Below are 19,753 nucleotides of genomic sequence, written 5' to 3'. Positions count from 1 at the left end.
CCCTGTGAGCTGGACCCTGGACCCAGCCTGGCCAGTGAATGAGAAGAGGGGCTGAACACATCAAAGTGCTCCAAAACCAGCTTCGACTGGTTTTTTCCCCACCCTGCACCCTCTGACAAAGGAATTCTGTGTATAAAATAGGGCTGTGACCCCTTACAAAACGTTCTCTCTTCCTGATCCTATCTTGAGGGGGGGCCTGCTGCTGCTGGTGCCAGGAGGATACAGCCACTAGGGACTGCCTCCCTGCCTGGAGGGCCCTGTGAGCTGGACCCTGGACCCAGCCTTTACCCCCCTCCCCTCCTAAGGATCTCTTGCTGGATTTTGTCCCTGGACTTTGGGGATTCCTGCCTGCCAGCCCTAGGGAGCGCTGGCCTCTCCCCCCTCTAAATAGTGCATTGCACCGCTGGAGCGGCGATCCCTTTTCTCGAGGGATTCCCCGGCGTGGGGATCCCCCTTTGTGCTTATAATCAGCGCAGGAGCCTACCCCGCAATTTTGACGGTTTATGTCCCTAGCGGGTGCCCACCTCGCCAGGGACCTTGTGCCCGTGTATTCTTACACATTACCATTGCGGTGCCCACACCGCTTTATATTTCCAACTATGAGGAAGCCTACCCCTCGTCTGACCGAAATCACCGCGCGACCCGATTGTAAAACCCGACCCGGAAGCCAGGCAGAGCTCGCCTGACCCTGGGCCGGCCCAACCCGGAAGCAGCTGGCCGGCCAATAGCAGCGCGGCCCAGGAGAAGGCCCCGGAAGTCCCTCCCTCGCAGCGTAGCGCGAGAAAAGTAGAGGCGGCTGAAGGTGCAGGCGGGGCTCTGTTGGGGGAAGAAGAGCCCCGCGCTGCCCACAGAAGAAGCCAAAAGCCGACGTCCCTCCCCCGGGGCCCCCAAGAGCAAGGGAGAGCCCCGGGGTGCCGCTGAGGAGTCCCAGTGCAGGTCTGGCCCGAGTAGCCCCTGGAAACCCCAGTGAGTGAACAGGGCTGGGGGTGGCTGCGCAGCGAGATCAGGTGGTGTCTGATCGAGGCACACGTCTATTTGCACTTCAGAGCGGCCTGTCTGGCAGTGGGCCGCTCCAACAGTGGGCAGAATTGGTTCCTGGGCACCAGTCCACCAACGTCCCGGGGCATTGTTTATTTTAGAGCCTGCGAGGCTCCACGGACTTTCGGGGGCATTTCGTCTCTAGAGCCCAGAGGCTCCAACGCGAGGGGCAACTGTTGTATTAAAGTTCCGAGTCCACAGAGGGGACTCCAACGACGGGGGCAGCTTGTTCATCCGAGCCCACGAGGCTCAACTGGCGCATTTTGTTATTTAAAGCCTAAGAGGCTCCACTAATGTGGGGGCAGTTTCCCTGAGGTAGAGCGGCCCCGGGGGGCAGCGCCCCCACCCCCCCACATTGTTTCTTCAGAGCCCACGAGGCTCCAGGGCACCCAATTCTTTAGAGCCCACGAGGCTCCAGCAACTTCAGGGGCATCTTTGTCATTTGGGAGCCCACAGAGGAGGCTCAGTAGGCACGCTGGTGCCCATACGCAGTCCTACAGCTGCCCAGCACTTAGTGGGCAGCTGCTTCGTTTAGGCTTGCCCCTTTGCGCATTTCTTCTGGTTTCTGCCTGCGCAGCCTGCCCTAACATTTTGGACACAGGGCGTTTCAGCCCCTGAGAGTCCAGTTGGCCTGGGGACAGTTCATGTGTTGTGCCCTGGCGTTGGGTACGTGTTTATGCCTTATGTGATCTTTGCGCAATTGTGATTACCTGCCTAATGTGATTTCTGCATCATGTGTAATGTCTTTGCCTATACCTCTGAATGTATTGTTATGCTTATGACGTTGGTTTTCCTAGTATAGTTATGCTAGTGAGTTAATGGTTCCCTGCGTGATATTTTCCTAAGGTGGTTCGGGTTGCGTAGGTGTTACTTACCTTTTACCAGTGGTTACTGGTTGTGTGCTACATTTGCTATTTGGTGCTACAGTTATTATATGTGCTATGTCCTAAACGTGCTATTTCTATGAAGTGTTATTCCTACAAAGTGCTAATTCTATCAAGTACTAGTTCTAAAAGTGCATATTCCTGACAGTGGCCCACGTGGCCCTGTCCCATGTACATAATCCCCTGTAAATTCTGCCCGTGCCTATGGCACATTATAAAGTGTGTGTTTCTTATCTAATGTGTTTGGTATAATACAAAGGCTATTTTTTATATATAACCTTGTGTGGAGTTCCTTTTGTGGGGGGGGCCTTGGATGTTGTGGCTGGTGGGTGCGTGCGCAAATACTTAACTTACATTGCTTCCGGGATAAGCCTTACTGCTCGCGTCACGTTACCGAGAGGGTGAGCAGGGGTTATCTTTGGCGTGTAACTCCCTTGCCCTGACTAGAGTGGTGGTTTCTGCCTGACTTTGGCGCAAGCCTTATCCAACCGGAAATCCCATTTCTAACAATTGCATACAGTGGCTTCACTTTTTATATGAATGTTCTTACGGATGAATCTAGTTAGAACCATTTTCTTCTTTGATAATCATCTATTTCCCAACCTATGGTCTTATGGGCTGCTCTTGTATTCCTATTATACACTACTACCAAGGATTTACTGTCACAGTTGGAGTCTATTCTCCATTCATAACACAGTAAATTATCTAGAATGGACCATGTGCAGAACCTGTGAGACATCTTAGTGATGACTACTGACTTTAACTATCTGTAGGGCAGACTGACACTTCCTACGTCTGTAGGACGTCCATTATGCACTGCAGGATATAGTGAGTAAGCATGCTTGAAATTGCATTCATATAGTGTTACTACCCTTTACAAGGCGATAAAGTGATTTACACCAGACATCGTGCTGCTCCGCAAACCAAGGTCAGCGGCTATTCCAGTGCTATTTGTATTCATGGCTACGGGCTTTGTTTTGAGTGCTCTCAAGCTACGCTGAAAAGTATGACATAGTGAGTAAATAAGTGAATACCATAGACTCAAATGAGAGCAAATAGTAAATGTAGATCCTACATTAGATTAAATATATTCTTCCGATAAGGTATCACCCAAAGCAAAATACTGAAAACTGGCGCTCCTTTTACTGTATATATTAGCATACATAAACGTTACATGTGCTTATTGCTTGTCGAAACTGTTTACTTCTTGTATTAAGTCCTACGAATAGGTGTCCAGTAGGCTTAGGGCATACCCAAAGATAAGTTTGTATAATTAGAGTAAAACTTTAAATCAAAATCTAATTGACGTATACAAGGACATTGATGGAAAAATATCGTAGCTCTATACAAAAGATCTCAGCCAAGGCAATTGTTAACTGAATATTTGTCGGACTTTACAGAGTAAGGGTATTTGTGAAGGGAAACACAAGGTAATTTAAATTGTTAGAAACTTAAAACGGTTCATGTGCACTCTTAGGTCAAATAAATGCCACAATTGGACTGTGAGAGGTTGGAGAGTAAAAATTAAAAGAACTTTGAACCGGGGAAACAATTACCCAATTCACATATACGTGATAGGTCTGATGCTCCCGACTTATATGTATAAAGTCTTAATATACTAATTTCCGTATGATTTGTTCTTAATACACAGTAACCACTTTGATATGTATTTATCAGTGCCCTTTGACGACCCTGTAAAACACATGTTCATTAATAAATCACCTTGTGTTATTGACTTGCATGATGCTCCCTTCTATAATTAAAGGATGTTAAATACCCAAACTATATATAATTGTTATGACTTTCTGAACATGGGAACTGCTTTTACTTTCCCATTTGAATTCTGTCCCTAAAGCTCCTCCCATAAAGAACTTCCAATATGGCATCCTCACATCAATGACTCTAGTGTATTCTTCCTGCCTCAACTTATCCCTAATGTCCCAGGATGCCCTATTTTAGGGGCAGATGCATTACGATTTTCTTATTTTGATCTAAATCTATCTAAATCCAAAAGGAATAATCCTATAGTTGCTAATTTAAAACGATTCATGTTCACTCTTCGGTCCGCCTATTGGGGAGGTGAATAGTCATAACCTTAGTTAACTGCCAAAATAGTACCGTCAAAAGTTGGCAAGTAAAAATTCAAAGGAGAACTTTAAACTGTGGAAAAACGTATCCGGTCCTAAGAACTAACTGCGTTTAGAATCAACACCACTGAGAAGTCCTGTGAAGGGATTAGTCCTACATCCATTTCAGAGCCAAAAGATATAATCTCCTCCTTGTAATTGAAAACGCCACCTTGGCCAGATAAAAGTACTTCAGTCATGAATGACTCCTTATCATCCTTGGTTCTTAATTATTATATATTCTAAACAAAGCTAGATGTCTAATAATTTTTAACAAGGACCAATCATCGTCTTATTGGGATTAAGAAGTTTCTAAAGACATTCTCAAGTTGCGTTTCAGTGTCGGAGGTACCATGTTAAGGTTAGATATAGTATATGGTTCTCCATTAACCTTTAAAGTCTGCGTAATGGCTATCTTAACTTGGAAGTTTGAGCGCCATCTCAGCTGGCTAGTTTTGTTCAATCTGAGTTATGAAATCTAAATTATATTCAAAGGCAAATCTATTGTATCGTCTTGTTTTTATTTTATCGAAAGTTCCAAAACTATCATGTCTGGGAGAGCAGCGTTTAAAGGTTACACTCAAATTTTAGGTGATGTCGATGTAAGGACGCCATCTTGGAAATTAGACCTTCGGCATTTATCTATCATTGTATTTGTATACAAAAATAACTTTTTGATTTTAAGTCTAATTATACAAACGTGTCTTTTGGAGGAATCCCTAACCCTAAAGAACATCCATTTGTAGGGCATTTTACTAAAAGTAAGCAGAGTTTAAATAAGCACAGATATTGTTTCCGTATACTAATACGTATAGTAAAAGGGGAGCCAGTTTTCAGCATTTTGCTTTTGCTGATGCAGAGAAATATATTTCATTAAACTCCGTTTTGATCTACTTTTACTCTCTATTTGAGACCATGATTTACACCGATTTCCTCACAATATCACGCTTTTCAATGTAGCTTTTGAGGCATATTGATTCACAAGAACACGCATGTAGGTGCTTTTCACAAATGGGTGTGAGAGTGCCATCTTTCTTGCATGGGCATGCCCCTTCTTTTTGCTGAATTGCTGATGTGCTTTGACTGAGTGTGCCCTGGGCTCCTGCCAACCAGGTACCCTGGCCCTGTGTTCCTTCCCTAAAACTGTGTTAAAACTAAAACCCAATTGGCCTCTCTGGCCACCTGTCAGCCCCTAGTAAATGGTACCCAGGGCATGGTGACCAGAGAAAGCCCAGAAGGGCTGCAACACATATTGTGCCACCCTTAGGGGCCCTGTGCCCTGACACCCCCACACTGCCTTTGCAGGCTGAGTGTCTAAGTACAGAACTAAACAGTCGACATGGCACACATACCTGTGTGCCATGCCCACAAGCTCACTGCCCTGGCATCCATCAGTCACCCCTCTAGCTGGGTGCCCTATGCCAGTGGTGTGGGCACAGGTGCATGAGCCCTGTACCTCTACAGTACCCAGGGCCATTCCTGGGCACTGTGTGCAGTGCTGCCATTAATAGTATATGGTGCTGGGCCACAGCACTATGATGGCTTCACTGAAGACTGAGGTTTGCTATCAAACTTCTCAGCACATTAAAGCCGCACTGATACCAGTGTGGGATTTGATGTAAAATGCACGATAGAGGGCATCTTAGAGATGCCCCCTGAAACCTAACCAACTCCCAGTGTCCTGACTGTGGGGCTACCAAGGCTGCCACCACCAGACATGTTTTTGAACCCTGGACCGAGAGCCTGCCGCTCTCAGGGGGCCTGAAACAATGCACATCCTGGGACGAGGTGCCAAGCCTCCTCCCCCAGGATGGGCAGGGGGAAGCTTCAAAGGCATACTGCCCTTGTGAGCTTCTCCAGGCCACTTGCTGTACTCAGCAACTGGCCCCCACTGGTTCTGACCCCCACTCTAGCGGGAGGAATGGCGGGACACCCTAAGTGAGGAAAGGGGGTGTGCCAGCCCATGCCAACCCATGCCAACCCCACCCCTCAGGTGGTAGAGGTGAGGTGAAGCACGACTCCCGGCTCTGGCCATCTTAAAGATGGGGAGCCCTGCTCAATCACAGCTAGGCTCCTGCCACCTCCCAAAGGAGAGGAGCAGGCTAGGGGGTGTGCCCACCCTAGGACAGGGACCCATTGGTCCATGCTCTTGCCCTACCTGTAGCACCCCTAAATTTAGTATTTAGGGGCACCCTGAACCTTCCTTCCTCAGATTGCGATTGCAACAAGACCAAAAAACGAGAAGTCCTGCCGTGCAGCTGCTAACAAAAGGACAACGCCCACTGACTTGGCCCCAGAACCCTACAGGCCTGTTGATCCTTGAACCTGCTCCTGCAAAACTCCGGCATCTCCTGCGGACAACAGCCTCGACAACCCCGGAGTATCTGCCTGCCTTGAACCTTCCAACAGACTGGGACTCCCACGAGCAGTGGTTCTGCTTAAACAGCAATACCCCTGGTGCCAGCCAGGAACTGCGAATCCAGCCCACTCTGCACCCGCCGAGCCCGGCCTGTGCCTGAGTGACCCAAGACAACGAGGACGTCTCCCTGGCGACTGACCCAAAGTGCAGGGCCCAAAGACCCTCCTTGACGAACCAGATGACTCCTGCAGCCTCAGAATCAGGGACCCCTCCAACCGCGACCAGCCGAGGGTAAGAATTCCCGACACCAAAAGACACCCGGCGCTCTGCGGCTCCCCGTGCCTTCCTTTGGGGTACCTACCTCTTCTCCAAGATCCCAACTTACCCCTCGAAGTGGTGGTTGCACCTGAAGAATCTCCGTCCCCGAGCCTTTGTTCACTTTGTAACTTTCCCATTGGATAACATTGAGCGCCCTACACCTCAAAAGCACCCTGCATCCAGCCGCCCGAGTGCCATTGGGAGTGCAACTTCTACCCTACTCTACTTCCCCACTTGCCCTGAGTAAGTGACCAGGAGCTCAGCTCCCTCAGCCGCGTGGCCTGCTTGCTGGCAGCTACCAACCAAAGGCCCCCTACCCTCCTTTGGATTGCATTGGGCCTACTCTCTCTGCACTCGGCTGCCCCTGTGCCACTGAGGTACCTTTCCGTCCCTGGGAGACCCCTGAGTCTATGCCCAGAACCTTAACTCTACCAGTCGAGTACTTGCCTAAAAGCCAATAAGTCACTTTCCTTCCATAGGCTAACATTGACTGGTTTTTACTGAAAGTGTGAAATTTTGAAACTTTAAAATATTCATCTAAAATCAGCAGAATAACGAATTCTGAATTACTCACCTGTGATCAGGAGAGAAGCCAGTACTGTACCTTTTAGCCCTGTACTGAACCGCAAAAGTAATCCTAACTGTACTTACCAGTTACCTGCATTTTCTTCCATAGGAAACCATTGACTGTTTTTCTGTGAAATTTCTTCTAAGTGTCGATTTTTGCAAACTACAAATATTCTTTAAAAATTGTACCAAATACTGAAACGTAATTACTTACCTGTCTTAGGTAGAGGTCCCAGTGCTGAACTTAGGAGTCCAGTACTGGATTACAAAAGTAACGAGAACCCACTTTACCTGTGCCTTGATTTCCTCCCATAGGATACCATTGCCTGGTTTTCACTGAAAAGTTTTTAAGTGTCAACTTTGACAATACATTTATATTCTTTAAAAATCACAACTGTAACCAAAACGCTTTTACTGAACTGTTTACAGCTTATGTCCCGGGCGAGAATCCAGGATCCAGTCCTGTGGTTAGAAAAGTAATCCTTAAAGTAATCAACTGCATTTATGTAGAAAAACCCATTGAGCTCAATGTTAAATTGTGTTTAGAATTGTATTGCCTATTGCAACCACTGTAGCTATTGCACTTACAAAGTCTATTGCCTTTCTGCAAAGTAATTATCTAAAGTCACTCATATTGAGAAAAGTATATTTTGATACCTGTCGGTTCTAAAATAAAACAACTATATCTTTTGATATAAAAACAATTGGCCTGGAGTTCAGTTCTTGAGTGTGTGAAACCTTTTGCTGACTGAGTGTGTACAACAAATGCTTTACACTGTCCTCTGATGCTGTCTTACTACTCAACCAAGCTACCCTTTTAGAGATTAAGGTTATATCTAACTTTAACCTGTGTCTGGGGGACTCTATACGCACTATACCTTACTTTGGTCCAGTGTATATATAGAGCCACTTTCTTACAATGGGGAATCACTAATAACATTTATTTCCAAATTTTGAATGAAATTTGGTTTGATAATATTCTCTATTTTTATATTATTTCGCCTTGATAAACCCTTCAGCTTGCATGCCCTTGCAGGGTGAAGTACTTGTGGTGAGAAAAGTTTGAGAGACGTAGGATGCTGGCTCTGTATATACTATACCAAAATTAGGTACAGTGTGCATGGAATCCAGTGAGACACCAAAGGTAGGCAGAGGTAAAAGTAGATAGCGCCTTACTCTCTATTGGTGGTAGTGTGGGCAAGCAGTAAGGCTTTATCGGAGGGTAGTGCTAAGCATTTGTTGTACACACTCAAACAGCAAATGATGTCACACACTCAGACTGAACTCAGACCAATTTGCTTTGTATAAAAATATTTAGTTATTTCTTTCCTAGAACCAAGCAAGTCTGGCACAGGTAAGTGGTTTATACTTTGCAGTAACAATACAGTTTGAATTGCAGTTGTATGTATACTTTTTGGTTACAGTAAAATTACTGGAAATGCAATACTTTGAAATATTGTACTTATACTCTGTAATGACTTTTCAGTAGTAGGTCATGTATAGTACTTTGCAGTTTGCTATTTTCATACAGTGTAGTATATCTGATACTGCGCTGGGACATTTCCTGTATAAAGATAAGTAAATGAGTTTTTGTTATTTGTACCTAGTTATATAGACTTTTATAGATTTTCCAACTCCACACTTCGAAACTTTTACATAGAAAACAGTCAATGTTATCCTATGGGTGGAAATACAGTTATCGGTTAGCAGGTAAGTACTTTGTTGTGGGAGTTGGTTTTCTGAGGTTAGAGTTAGGGGTCTCCCAGGGTCTAGGATGCATTCTTGAAGCACCCTCAGCGGCACTAGGGCGACCAGGTGCAAAGTGCTGAGGCACAATGTTATCCAATGGGGGATAGGGGACCTCTGGTTGGTGACTGCTCAAGAGCAGGCCACAAGGTTGTGGGAGCAAAGCTCCTGGACTTTAGCTCAGGGCAAATGGGGGGTTCAAGTTAGCACCAAAGATACAGCCACAGCGGCACTAGGGCGGCCGGGTGCAGGGTGCTGTTTTGGCGTTGGGTGCCCTGTTACTTTTTTAATGGGGATTTTCCGGTTTGTAAACACACTGCAGGCTCGGGGACAAAGGTCTTCTGGGAGCGACCCCCCTCTTGGAGTGGTAAGTTGGGATGCTGGGGGTTAGCTGGACAGTTGGTTGGGCCACCCAATGCTGTGGGGCGTTGGGTCCAGAGGTGTCTTTTATGTTCAGATCTTCTTACCAGCTCCTGCGGTTGGGGGGACCCTCCGGAATGAGGCTGCAGGCGTCGGCTGGAGGCAGGTCAGTGATAACTATCTCAGGTCAGGATCTCCGGGGAGACCTCCTTGTGGTGTTGGGTCACTCTAACTTGGGCCGTGGGCGACTGGTGCGAAGTAGTGCAGACTCGAAGATTTGGCCAGAGCCAGAGTCTGTGGGTGAACAAATCTGGTGTTGACTGGAGACTGTCCTTCTGTGGAAGGCAGAGCCGGTCCTTGTTGGTCTTGAGGTTGCTGGCTGCAGGACACACCGGAGTTTGCAGCTGCAGGTTCGAATTGGGGACAGGCCGGTAGGGCTGGGGAAAGTCAGTGGGCGTCTTCTTCGTGTTAGCTTCAGCACGGCTGTTCGGTCCTTCTTGTAGTCGTTTCTTGTCTATGGAGACAAGGTTCATGGTTGCCCCTAAATACTAGATATAGGGGTGTTACGGTTAGGTAAAGGTTGAGACCAATGGGTCCCTTCCTTTGGGTGGGTGCACCCCCTATTATGTACCGCTCCGGTGGAAGGGGGCATATGCCTAACTCTGGTTGGCTAGGGCCCCTCATCTTCAAGATTGTGTGGATTGAGAGTTGTTTTACCTCGCCTCCCCCACCTGAGGAGTGGGGTTGGCAAAGATGGGCACACCTCTCTCACTTGGTTTTCCTGCCGATTTTCCTGCCCAAAGTGGGAGTCAGAACCGGTGGAAGCCAGTTCCTGAAAGCAGCAACAGGCCTGGGGAAGCTCACAAAGACGGTAAGCCTTTGATGGTTCCCCTTCGTGGATCCTGTTCATCGGGGGGGGGGGGGTTGGGGCTTGGCACCTCGTCCCAGGATGTGCATTGTTTTAGCCCCCTGAGAGCAGCAGGCTCTAGACCCAGGGGTCCAGAAACATGTCTGGTTGTGGCAGCTGGCGAGCTGCCACTCAGCCTGAACACTAGTGATGGGTCATTTTTCAGGGGGCATCTCGAAGATGCCCTCGGAGTACATTTTTCATTAAATCCCACACTGACAGTGTGGGTTTAATGTGCTGAGAAGTTTGATACCAGACTTCTACGTTTTCAGTAAAGCCATCATGGTGCTGTGGAGTTGGTAATGCGGTACAAAAGGGGGTGGTGATGGACGGAGCATCTGAACCAATCAACACTCACACTCAGTCAAAAGATCTGGGTTTAATCCATCACCGTTCTTTAGCCCACTCTGCCACCCCAGTTCTGACATGGCTATATGCAAATCAGTCTGACCCTGTGCCTCATGGGAACAGTCCAGCCCGAACTGCCAAGCCATGCCTTCCCTGGACCGGAAACAAGCTTCCGAGCCACCCCCTTTTGTACCGTGGAGTTGGTAATGACAAATGCCCAGCACAATATATACTTGATGGCAGTATTGCACTTATAATGCCTAAGAGTTGACTTGGACACTGTAAGGGTGCAGGGCTCATTCACCTGTACCCTCACCACTGGTATATTGCACCCAACTAAAGTGGTGGCTGAACTATGCAAGGGCAGTGGGTTGTAGGCTAGGCACACAGGGATGTGTGCCATCTCGACTATTCACTTTGCTCTGTACCAAAACACGCAGCCTGCAAAGGCAGTGTGAAGGTGTAAAGGTACAGGACCTCTAAGGGTGGCACCCTAAATGCTGCAGCCCTTAGAGGCCTTTCCTGGTCACAGTGCCATGGGTACCGATGGTACCATTTACCAGGGGCTGACCTGTGGCCAGAGAGTGTCAATTGGGTTCTGTCTACAATGCAGTTTTAGGGAAAGGACATAGGCCCTGGGTACCTGTTTGGCAGGAGCCCAGGGCATTCTCAAAGTACATCAGCAAAAAGTGGGGGCAACCATGAAGAAAGAGGGCACTTTCTCACAGACTTATTTTTTTTACGAATATTAAACAGTAATGAAAAGGAAAAATAAAGGAATATACTGTGGAGATTGATGGAATGAAGGCATTTCTAACCACGTCTTGTTAAAACCTCTAATCGAAAAAGACTTGCTGAAAAGGTTCTCATTTCTGCAGGACACGCATTTTGGTTGACATTTTGAACTAATTAATGTTTAGTTTTTCTTCACAGTTCTCTGCAAAAAAAGTCTAATAAAGGTATTATTTGGAGGGCCCTTAGAGTGTCCGACTTCAAACGATATTTAACACGTAAAGTTCATTTATCCTTTCTAGAAAGAAAATATTAACCAGTGACGTTTAATTTAGGTGTAATTAAGAAGTGATGTTTGCGGATTTAAAATAGTTTCAGGCATGAGCTTGTTCGTTTTTTTTTATTTTTTTACACAAATCAAATGTTTCTAATAGATTAACAGCAAGCACACTCACTTGACATTTGTTACTACATAAACAGGCTGCAAGGTTTATTGGCTTTTATTCTGGCCTGTGCCTTGAAATGGGGGATCAGGCTTCACATCTAATTTTGCATTTATTTTGCAAAACACATAATTGTAAAAAGCTGGAAGGTCTGGTTATAGGCCCGAACTCCAGACAAGGCTAAGACAGAAGGGCTAGAAGGCTATTGAAACAGATCACTCACTGAGGGTAGAATTTCTGAATTAACAAGGAAGAAACTGAAAAACAAACATTGAAATGTTTGAGCAAAAGGCTTGTACCAGTCATTAATAGCCCTGATCCTCCCTCAACTATCTTCATTGGAACTCCCAACACCCTTATTTTCTACTAACCTCAACAAACTAAACTTCCAAATTCTCTCGAACTGAACTCTAACCTTGAGATGCTAAGAGCACCAGTTGAGTAATCAGGGATGTTTGTCATGGAGTCTCACCTTCCCTTTGCTTGGGAACTGCCATCGTACAGAGTTCTTCTGTTCCTAGATCATAGTGGGATGACCAGGTCGTTATGCATTGCGGCCTATCTCCCTTGCACAGGCTACATGCTTCTCTCCTGAGGGTGTCTGCTGCAGTTTCTCCCATGCAATCTCAGCCAGCCATTGCACTCTATCTATGTACTGAGCGTGCTCTTAGTTTACTGCATTGATCTCTTTACTTTCTGTGTCTCTTGGAGTGTCTGTCTTCTTTGGCTCTTTCAATGTCACTATTTTTGTGGGTCTTTCTCACTCTGGCGTCTTCTGGTATGTGGGTTCTTGTTGGTTTCTCGATGTCTCCTGCTCTTTGTCTAACCATTGGTCTCTCCTCCCATCCCCTCTCACAACTACACCTCACCATCGATCGCTTGGCTCTGTGCTTTATCCTTCGGAGCAGGGATAGTGTGCAGTGTTCCGAAAGATGGGTTTCTATTAACTGTTTGTTGTTAACATCTGAAGTGGCGTGAATGTCATTAATCTGAATTACCGCAAACCTTACGTTTGCTGCAAAGCAGTAAATCGAGTAAACTGAATAATCATAATGTCTGTTATAGAAAAGTAAACTCTGTACTTAAGGTATCATTAAGGTATCATTAAAGGCAGGAAATGTGAGAAGTCTCATTAAAAGGAGTACATATGATACCAATATTGGCAAAGCGTATAGGACTTGCCTTTTTTTAATCAAACGGTGTCTCTTCACCAATGCTTAACTTTGTGGGTGTAGTTGAATGAGAAGGTGAATGTTAGAGTAAATATGGTTAGGTGGATTAATGAGAAACTAGACACATGGATGGATGGATGGATGGATGAGTTGCGGTATAGGGAGGAGAGAGCATCCTCCTTTAATCATTGTGACTAGCCTTCCGTTATTTATCGGCTACTCTTATCCACCCATGAATGCATTCTTTCACGTTTGGCCTAATTCTTACTTTCACCTATTCACCAACCCACAAAACCAAAAATTCTGTTGGTCAAGGTTATAGAGACAGTAGGGGAGGGTTGCACAGGTAAAAGGCATAGGAAAATTAAACAATCCACCTTGGATTTCATTTTTTTTTTCTACTAGCTTACCCGTCGCGCATTGCTGCGATCTCTGAAGAAAGGAAATTCAAGGAAACTCGTTATGATAACATTCAATTTACATTGTGTCATTTTTATTGAAATGTATTCATTTTAATACGGAAAACATTTCAAAGTGTCGTTTTAATTCTATTTATTTAATAGAGTACTTGTGGATACACAATTTTTTGTTTTTCCGTCTGGTGCGTACATCAGTATTCGAAAAATTATGAGGGCCCTGGGGGGCCGATATTTAACAAATTTTTATGCCAGAAACCTTCGGGGGAGTGTACTCAACAACTTCCCAAAGTTTCCTGGCGAACGGATGAATGCTGTGTTAATTCTATTTATTTATTCAAGTGCTTATGGATACACGATTTGTGGTTTTTCCGTATGGTGCGTACATCAGTATTCAAAAGATTATGAGGGCCCTGGGGGGCCGATATTTAAAAAAAATATTTATCCCCGAAACCTTCGCGTGAGTGTACTCAACAACTTCCCAAAGTTTCATGGCGATCGGATGAATGGTGTAGTAATGTATAAAGACAGACAGACATGCATTCGTTTTTATCTATATAGATTTGTAGATCGATTTGTAACTATTCTTGTAGCCGCATTACAGGAATTGTCCAATTTTTTAAGGGCAATGTTTTGAGCAAGATAACTTTCATAAATGTAGAGATCCGGGTTGAAAGTGTAGGTGATCTGGATCCACCGTTGTTATAGGCCATCCCTTATGGTATTACTTTAGTTACTGTAGTGATATTGAAAGTTCTTTTAGAGTTAGCTAAATATTTTGTGCAATTTATTTGTCCTGGTATTTTGAAATTTACAGCCAGAAATCTTAGAATCTTCTTGGGTTCAGAGATGTTTGGTTTGAATCTCATTTGAAAAGTAATCTCTGGCCCCTGAATTAATTCCAGGGCTTGAAATGAGAACAGTGGTCTGGTTTATTTTGCTAACCATACAATGTCTTCAGGATTTAAACCTCTGATTTTCTTGATATACATAGTTTCCTCTATTGAGTACTCTACAACAGAGAAAACTAGTTCTCATGAGTCACAATATGTTAAAGGAACACTTGAAAATAACTTGGACCTCGATTAAACTGTTTAACTCCTGACAGCTGATGAATGCCTGTAAATGAAACCAGTGGATGTGTTTGTTTGAAATGGGGCAATGAGAAGGAATAAAGACTGAACTATCATCCACTCCCAGCACCAATCCTCATCTGGCAGTCACTCGCTAAGTCACAAATTAGAATCCTGCTCTTACCAGTCTTCCGTAACCAAAGTTTACAACTTGCTTGCTTAGCAATTTCATTATTCTGATGATTCTAAAATGTAACTGCCTCTCTTTATTCATAGGTTGAGTCTCAGAGTGCTGGCCAGGGGGGACCGTACTTGGAATCTATGGACAGCATTGAAGGTAAGATCAAGAAAAGTGAGCGTGTGTGTCTGTGTCTGTGTACCTCTGACCCTGCTCGCAGGCAAGTCGCTCCCCGCTCTGCCTGCATTGTTTTTGCCTAATCTTGTATTTTTCCCCAGAGCCTAACTTGCTTTCTTGCCCAGACTTATTTTATTCCTCTGTGCCTGTACTTGCTTTCTTGCCCAGATTTGTTTTTATTCCTCTGTGCCTGTACTTGCTTTCTTGCCTAGACTTGTTTTTCCTTCCTGTGCCCAGTTCCCCCGCAGCCCCTGCCTGTTTTATCCTGCTCCTGCGGCCCCGCCCCCCTGCAATCCCATTCGCCTCCCGCCTCCCAGCTGCTCCTCCCTCCCACATCCCCCTCATATGGAGGCCGCACAGCGGGCGTGCAGTGGGCACGCGCATCTAAGGCAAGCACGTCTGCGCCAGTCTGCCCCTGGAGCACGCGAACGCCACGACTCCCGCCACCGTTACGATGCCAGAACCCTCCACGCACTCCACACCGGACGATCACACACCTGCTTCCTGGCCACCCCGAAGCGCACCCACGGAGCTTTCACCTGCCGGAACTGCAGCTTCACAAGCATCCGCCCCACCATGCTGCCGACCAGGAAAGAACCCAACCACCTCAGATGCATCCTTCTCAACACCCTCTCCGCCCGCAAACACGCCGTTCAACTCTGGGACCTCATCGACTCCACCTCCCCAGACGTCGCCTTCCTGACGGAGACCTGGCTGAACCCCGCCTCGGCACCTGACATAGCCATAGCCGTCCCGGAAGGCTACAAGATCACCCGCAGGGATCGCACCAACGGAGCAGGAGGAGGAATTGCCATCGTCCACAGGAATACTCTGAGTCTCGACCAACACCGATGACACCTTTAGCACCGCCGAACACCTGCACTTCCAGATCCACACCGACCCCAACAAAACCCTCCGAGGAACCCTCATCTACAGACCCCCCCCGGATCCTAACCACACAAGCCCTCGCCTCCACGGATTACATTCTTCTCGGGGACCTGCACTTCCACCTCGAACAACTACACCAACTCCACCGTCCTAGCCAACCTCGGACTCAGACAACTAGTCACAACACCCACCCCGCTGGTCACATGCTTGACCCCATCTTCTCCACAAGCCCCACGTCTTCAACCACACCAGCGAATTCCACTGGACCGACCATCGCTGCATCCACTTAACCTTCAAGAAACCCACCATGCAGCACCGCACCCAGCAGATGCCTTGCCGCTGCTGGAGCAAAGTCACTTGAGACCAGCTAACCACCACCCTCGCCCAGAGCCCACCTGCTGACCCCACCGACCCCGACACTTCCGCCTGCAACCTCAGACAGTGGATTAACGACTGCACCAACACTCTTGCCCCGATCAAGAAACCCTCCAACAGTCACACCAACAAGAAAGTCAGCTGGTTCACTGTAGACCTCCCGGCCTCCAAGCAACCCTGCCGAAAGCTGGAGAAGATCTGGCTCCGTGAACTAAAAGCGGACAGCCACACAGCCCACAAGAACGCCACCAGCAGACACCATCACCTCATCAGATCCGCCAAAAGGGCCTCCTTCAAAGACTGCCTAGACAACAACGCACACAACAGCAAAGAGCTCTTCAACATTGTGAAGGAACTCTCCAACCCCAGCTCCAACACCAACGACATCCCACCCTCGCAAGACCTGTGCGACTCGCTGGCCCCCTTCTTCCACTACAAGATCGCAGACATCCACGACCGCTTCAACGTCATGACCTCCCCGACAACCACTGAGACCTCCGCCCCCACGACCACCATCCGCATCAACCGCCTGCTCTCCGGGACCAACATCGACGACCCCATCAAGATCATGAACACCATCCACTCTGGAGCTCCGTCAGACCCATGCCCACACCACATCTTCAACAAATCCAGCACAGCCATTGCACCCCATCTCCGGAAAGTCATCAACCCGTCCTTCGAGACAGCAACCTTCCCGGAGAGCTGAAAGCACGCCGAGATCAACGCCTTACTCAAGAAACCCAAGGTGGACCCCAAGGACCTCAAGAACTTCTGGCCCATCTCCCTGCTCCCGTTCCTGGCAAAGGTCATCGAGAAGACAGTCAACGAACAACTGACCCGCTACCTCGATGAGAACATTCTGGGCCCTTCCCAGTCCAGGTTCTACAGCAACCACAGCACTGAATCTGCACTCGTCACCGCCACCGATGGCGGACAACAGAGAAACGGTGGCCCTCATCCTCCTGGACCTGTAAGCGGCCTTTGACTAGATCTGCCACCACACACTACGAACATGCCTCCACAACGCTGGGATCCAAGAGAAGGCCCTGGACTGGACCACCTCCTCCTTCTTCCTCTCCGGCAGAACACAGAGCGTTCCCCCCCCCCCCAATTCCGCTCCGAAGCCACTAAGATCTGCGGCGTACCCCAGGGCTCATCCCTCAGCCCAACTCTGTTTAACACCGCTCGCCCACGTCGCCTGTCAGCACAACCACAACATCATCTCCTACGCCGTTGACAACCTCACCAAAGACCCCCACACCGCCTAAACCAACCTTGACGAAGCAATGAAGGCCATTGCTGAATGGATGACGAACAGCCGACTGAAGCTGAACTCTGACAAGACGGAGGTCCTCATCCTCGGATCCACCCCTTTGGCCTGGGACGACTACTGATGGCTGACCGCTCTGGGAACCACCCCAACACCGCCCCCCCCCCCCACCCCACCGACCACGCACGCAACCTAGGGGTCATCCTCGACTCCACCCTCTCCAGGACTAAACAGGTCAACGCCATCTCCTCCTCCTGCTTCAACACCCTCCGCATGCTCCGCAGGATCTACACTGAAAAGAGAAGAACGGTCACCCAGGCCCTCGTCAGCAGCAGGTTGGACTACAGAAACGCCCTCTAAGCAGGAGCCTCAGCCAAACTCCTGAGACTGCTCCAACGCATCCAGAACGCCTCTGCACGCCCGATCCTCGACATTCCTCGCCGCAGCCACATCACTCCCCACCTGAGACCTGCACTGACTCCTGGTCAACAAGAGAATAACCTTCAAGCTCCTTTCCCACGCACACAAGGCACTCCACAACACCGGAACAACGTACCTCAACAGACTCTGCTTCTACACCCCCACCCGCCAGCTCCACTCCGCCGCCCTCTCCTCAGTCCCCCGCTTCCGAAGAGCGACCTCCGGTAGCAGATCATTCTCCCACCTCGCCGCCAAGACCTAGAACACCCTCCCCTTCCACCTACGGCAGACCCAAGACCTGCTGACCTTCAGAAAACTCCTCAAGACCTGGCTTTTTGAGCAGTAGCAGCATGCCCCACCCCAGCGCCTTGAGACCTTCATGGGTGAGTAGTGTGCTTTACAAATTATATGATTGATTGATTGAATATTTGTAGAATGATTGCTAACTGATGTTTAACCCCTACTTCATAGTCAATACTATGAATAGATTTTTTTTTTTTTGGTGCCATGTGAAGCTGAGAGGATATTTGAGGAGCTAGGATACCAAAGGGTCCCACAGGGAATTAAGGTGTGGGAAATAGTCTGATGTGCTTTTCGGAATTGTGGCACAATTTATTATTGAAGGCTCTCTGTCTGACCGATCGGACAGATATCCGAAAACCTTGCGTCTGTATGCGTTGGTGGCTACAATTCTGGGGCGAGAAAAAACTGATGCGGAGCTGCATGATGTCACCTACGGGCATTTTAGGGAAATGATTGGGGTGGGGGGGAAATCTCCATAATCATTCTGGTGCCTGGGGGTTATCATAAGGTGAGGAACTTGCTGTTGGACGATCCACCAGAAAGAGCGTTACTACAGGTAACTAACGCAACTTGCACTTCGTGGATTAATAAGATCAAGCAGATTGTGAAGTGTCGTGAAATTTAGTTAGCATTTGACTCGTCGATTATGGCACCATCAAGACCAGGACTGCCTCATTGACTTTGTTCCTCTACTAAACCCATTCAATCTATTATTCTTGCAAAATTTGTGTCATTCGTAATCTGACCTGGGAGACCATACAAAAGGTTATAGTAGCATTCGCTGTATTTGGCTTAATGTCATTAAATTTACCCACCATATTAACTTTGGAATTAGAAAATTGGCGTGTTTTTAGAGTGCCAAAAATCAGGTTCTAATTTGACAGTACCATAAACATTATGGTTAAAGTCAAATGCTTATTGCGATTACAGTTCATATACAAAACTTGAACTCTTCGATCAATTTCTAGAGAAAAAAAAATGACCAATCCCATGTCTCCAGTGTAGATTCAGTCATTACAATGTTTTACTTGTGAAAAATCTATTTTTCTTTCAAGTGTAGGTAATTGAGAAAGTACTTGCTTACCTTTTAACTGGGTTTCTAAGTCCATGAACATTCCACCGCAGAGTCAGACACGACTAAGACAGAGGGAAATGAACACTGAATCGAGGGTGAAAGTCTGCAAAAAATGGGTAAAAGATACATTAATCTTGGTAAGTATATCAAACGATAAACATACAATAGGACAACAAGCAGAACTGTATAAAAAGCAGCACTCAAAATATATAAGAAAAAGAAGATATAAAGAAGACCTACGTAAAGATAAAAAAAGGAAGCCCCAAGTTAAGGGGAATACCCTAGATCTGAAAACAGAAGGTATATAAAAGTAGATGCAGCCTGTCAGCAACATGACAAGTCGGGCAAAGAGCTTAACAAACACAGTAAAACATAATATCACCCAACTTATAAAATCACTCAACACCTGACGAACCTTCACTAGCTCCCTGGCAAGAAAATATGCCAATTCATTACTGACGCAAAACTACAAAGCCCTCCACGACCAAGAGCCTGCATACATGAACCATCGCCTGAACTTCCACCAACCATCCAGACAACTTTGCTGTACCTCCCTTGCCCTTATGCAGACACAGCAC

The 19,753-nt window shown here is 47.0% G+C and overlaps 1 protein-coding gene across 2 annotated transcripts in view; it reads left to right on the top strand.

Annotated features, from left to right (window-relative positions):
- The window catches only part of KIF20B (kinesin family member 20B), a 608,549-nt gene that overhangs the window by 121,110 nt on the left and 467,686 nt on the right, over positions 1 to 19,753 (top strand). For both annotated transcript variants that reach the window (XM_078642920.1, XM_078642919.1), the window contains exon 7: positions 14,766 to 14,826. In XM_078642920.1, the coding sequence (XP_078499046.1) occupies positions 14,766 to 14,826 (61 nt within the window). The remainder of the gene's footprint in view (positions 1 to 14,765; positions 14,827 to 19,753) is intronic.

This window comes from Lissotriton helveticus, chromosome 5_1 (assembly GCF_964261635.1).
Source record: "Lissotriton helveticus chromosome 5_1, aLisHel1.1, whole genome shotgun sequence".
Classification (NCBI taxonomy): domain Eukaryota; kingdom Metazoa; phylum Chordata; class Amphibia; order Caudata; family Salamandridae; genus Lissotriton; species Lissotriton helveticus.
The sequence above is the reverse complement of the archived record's forward strand: the minus strand, read 5'-3'. Positions and strand labels throughout refer to the sequence as shown.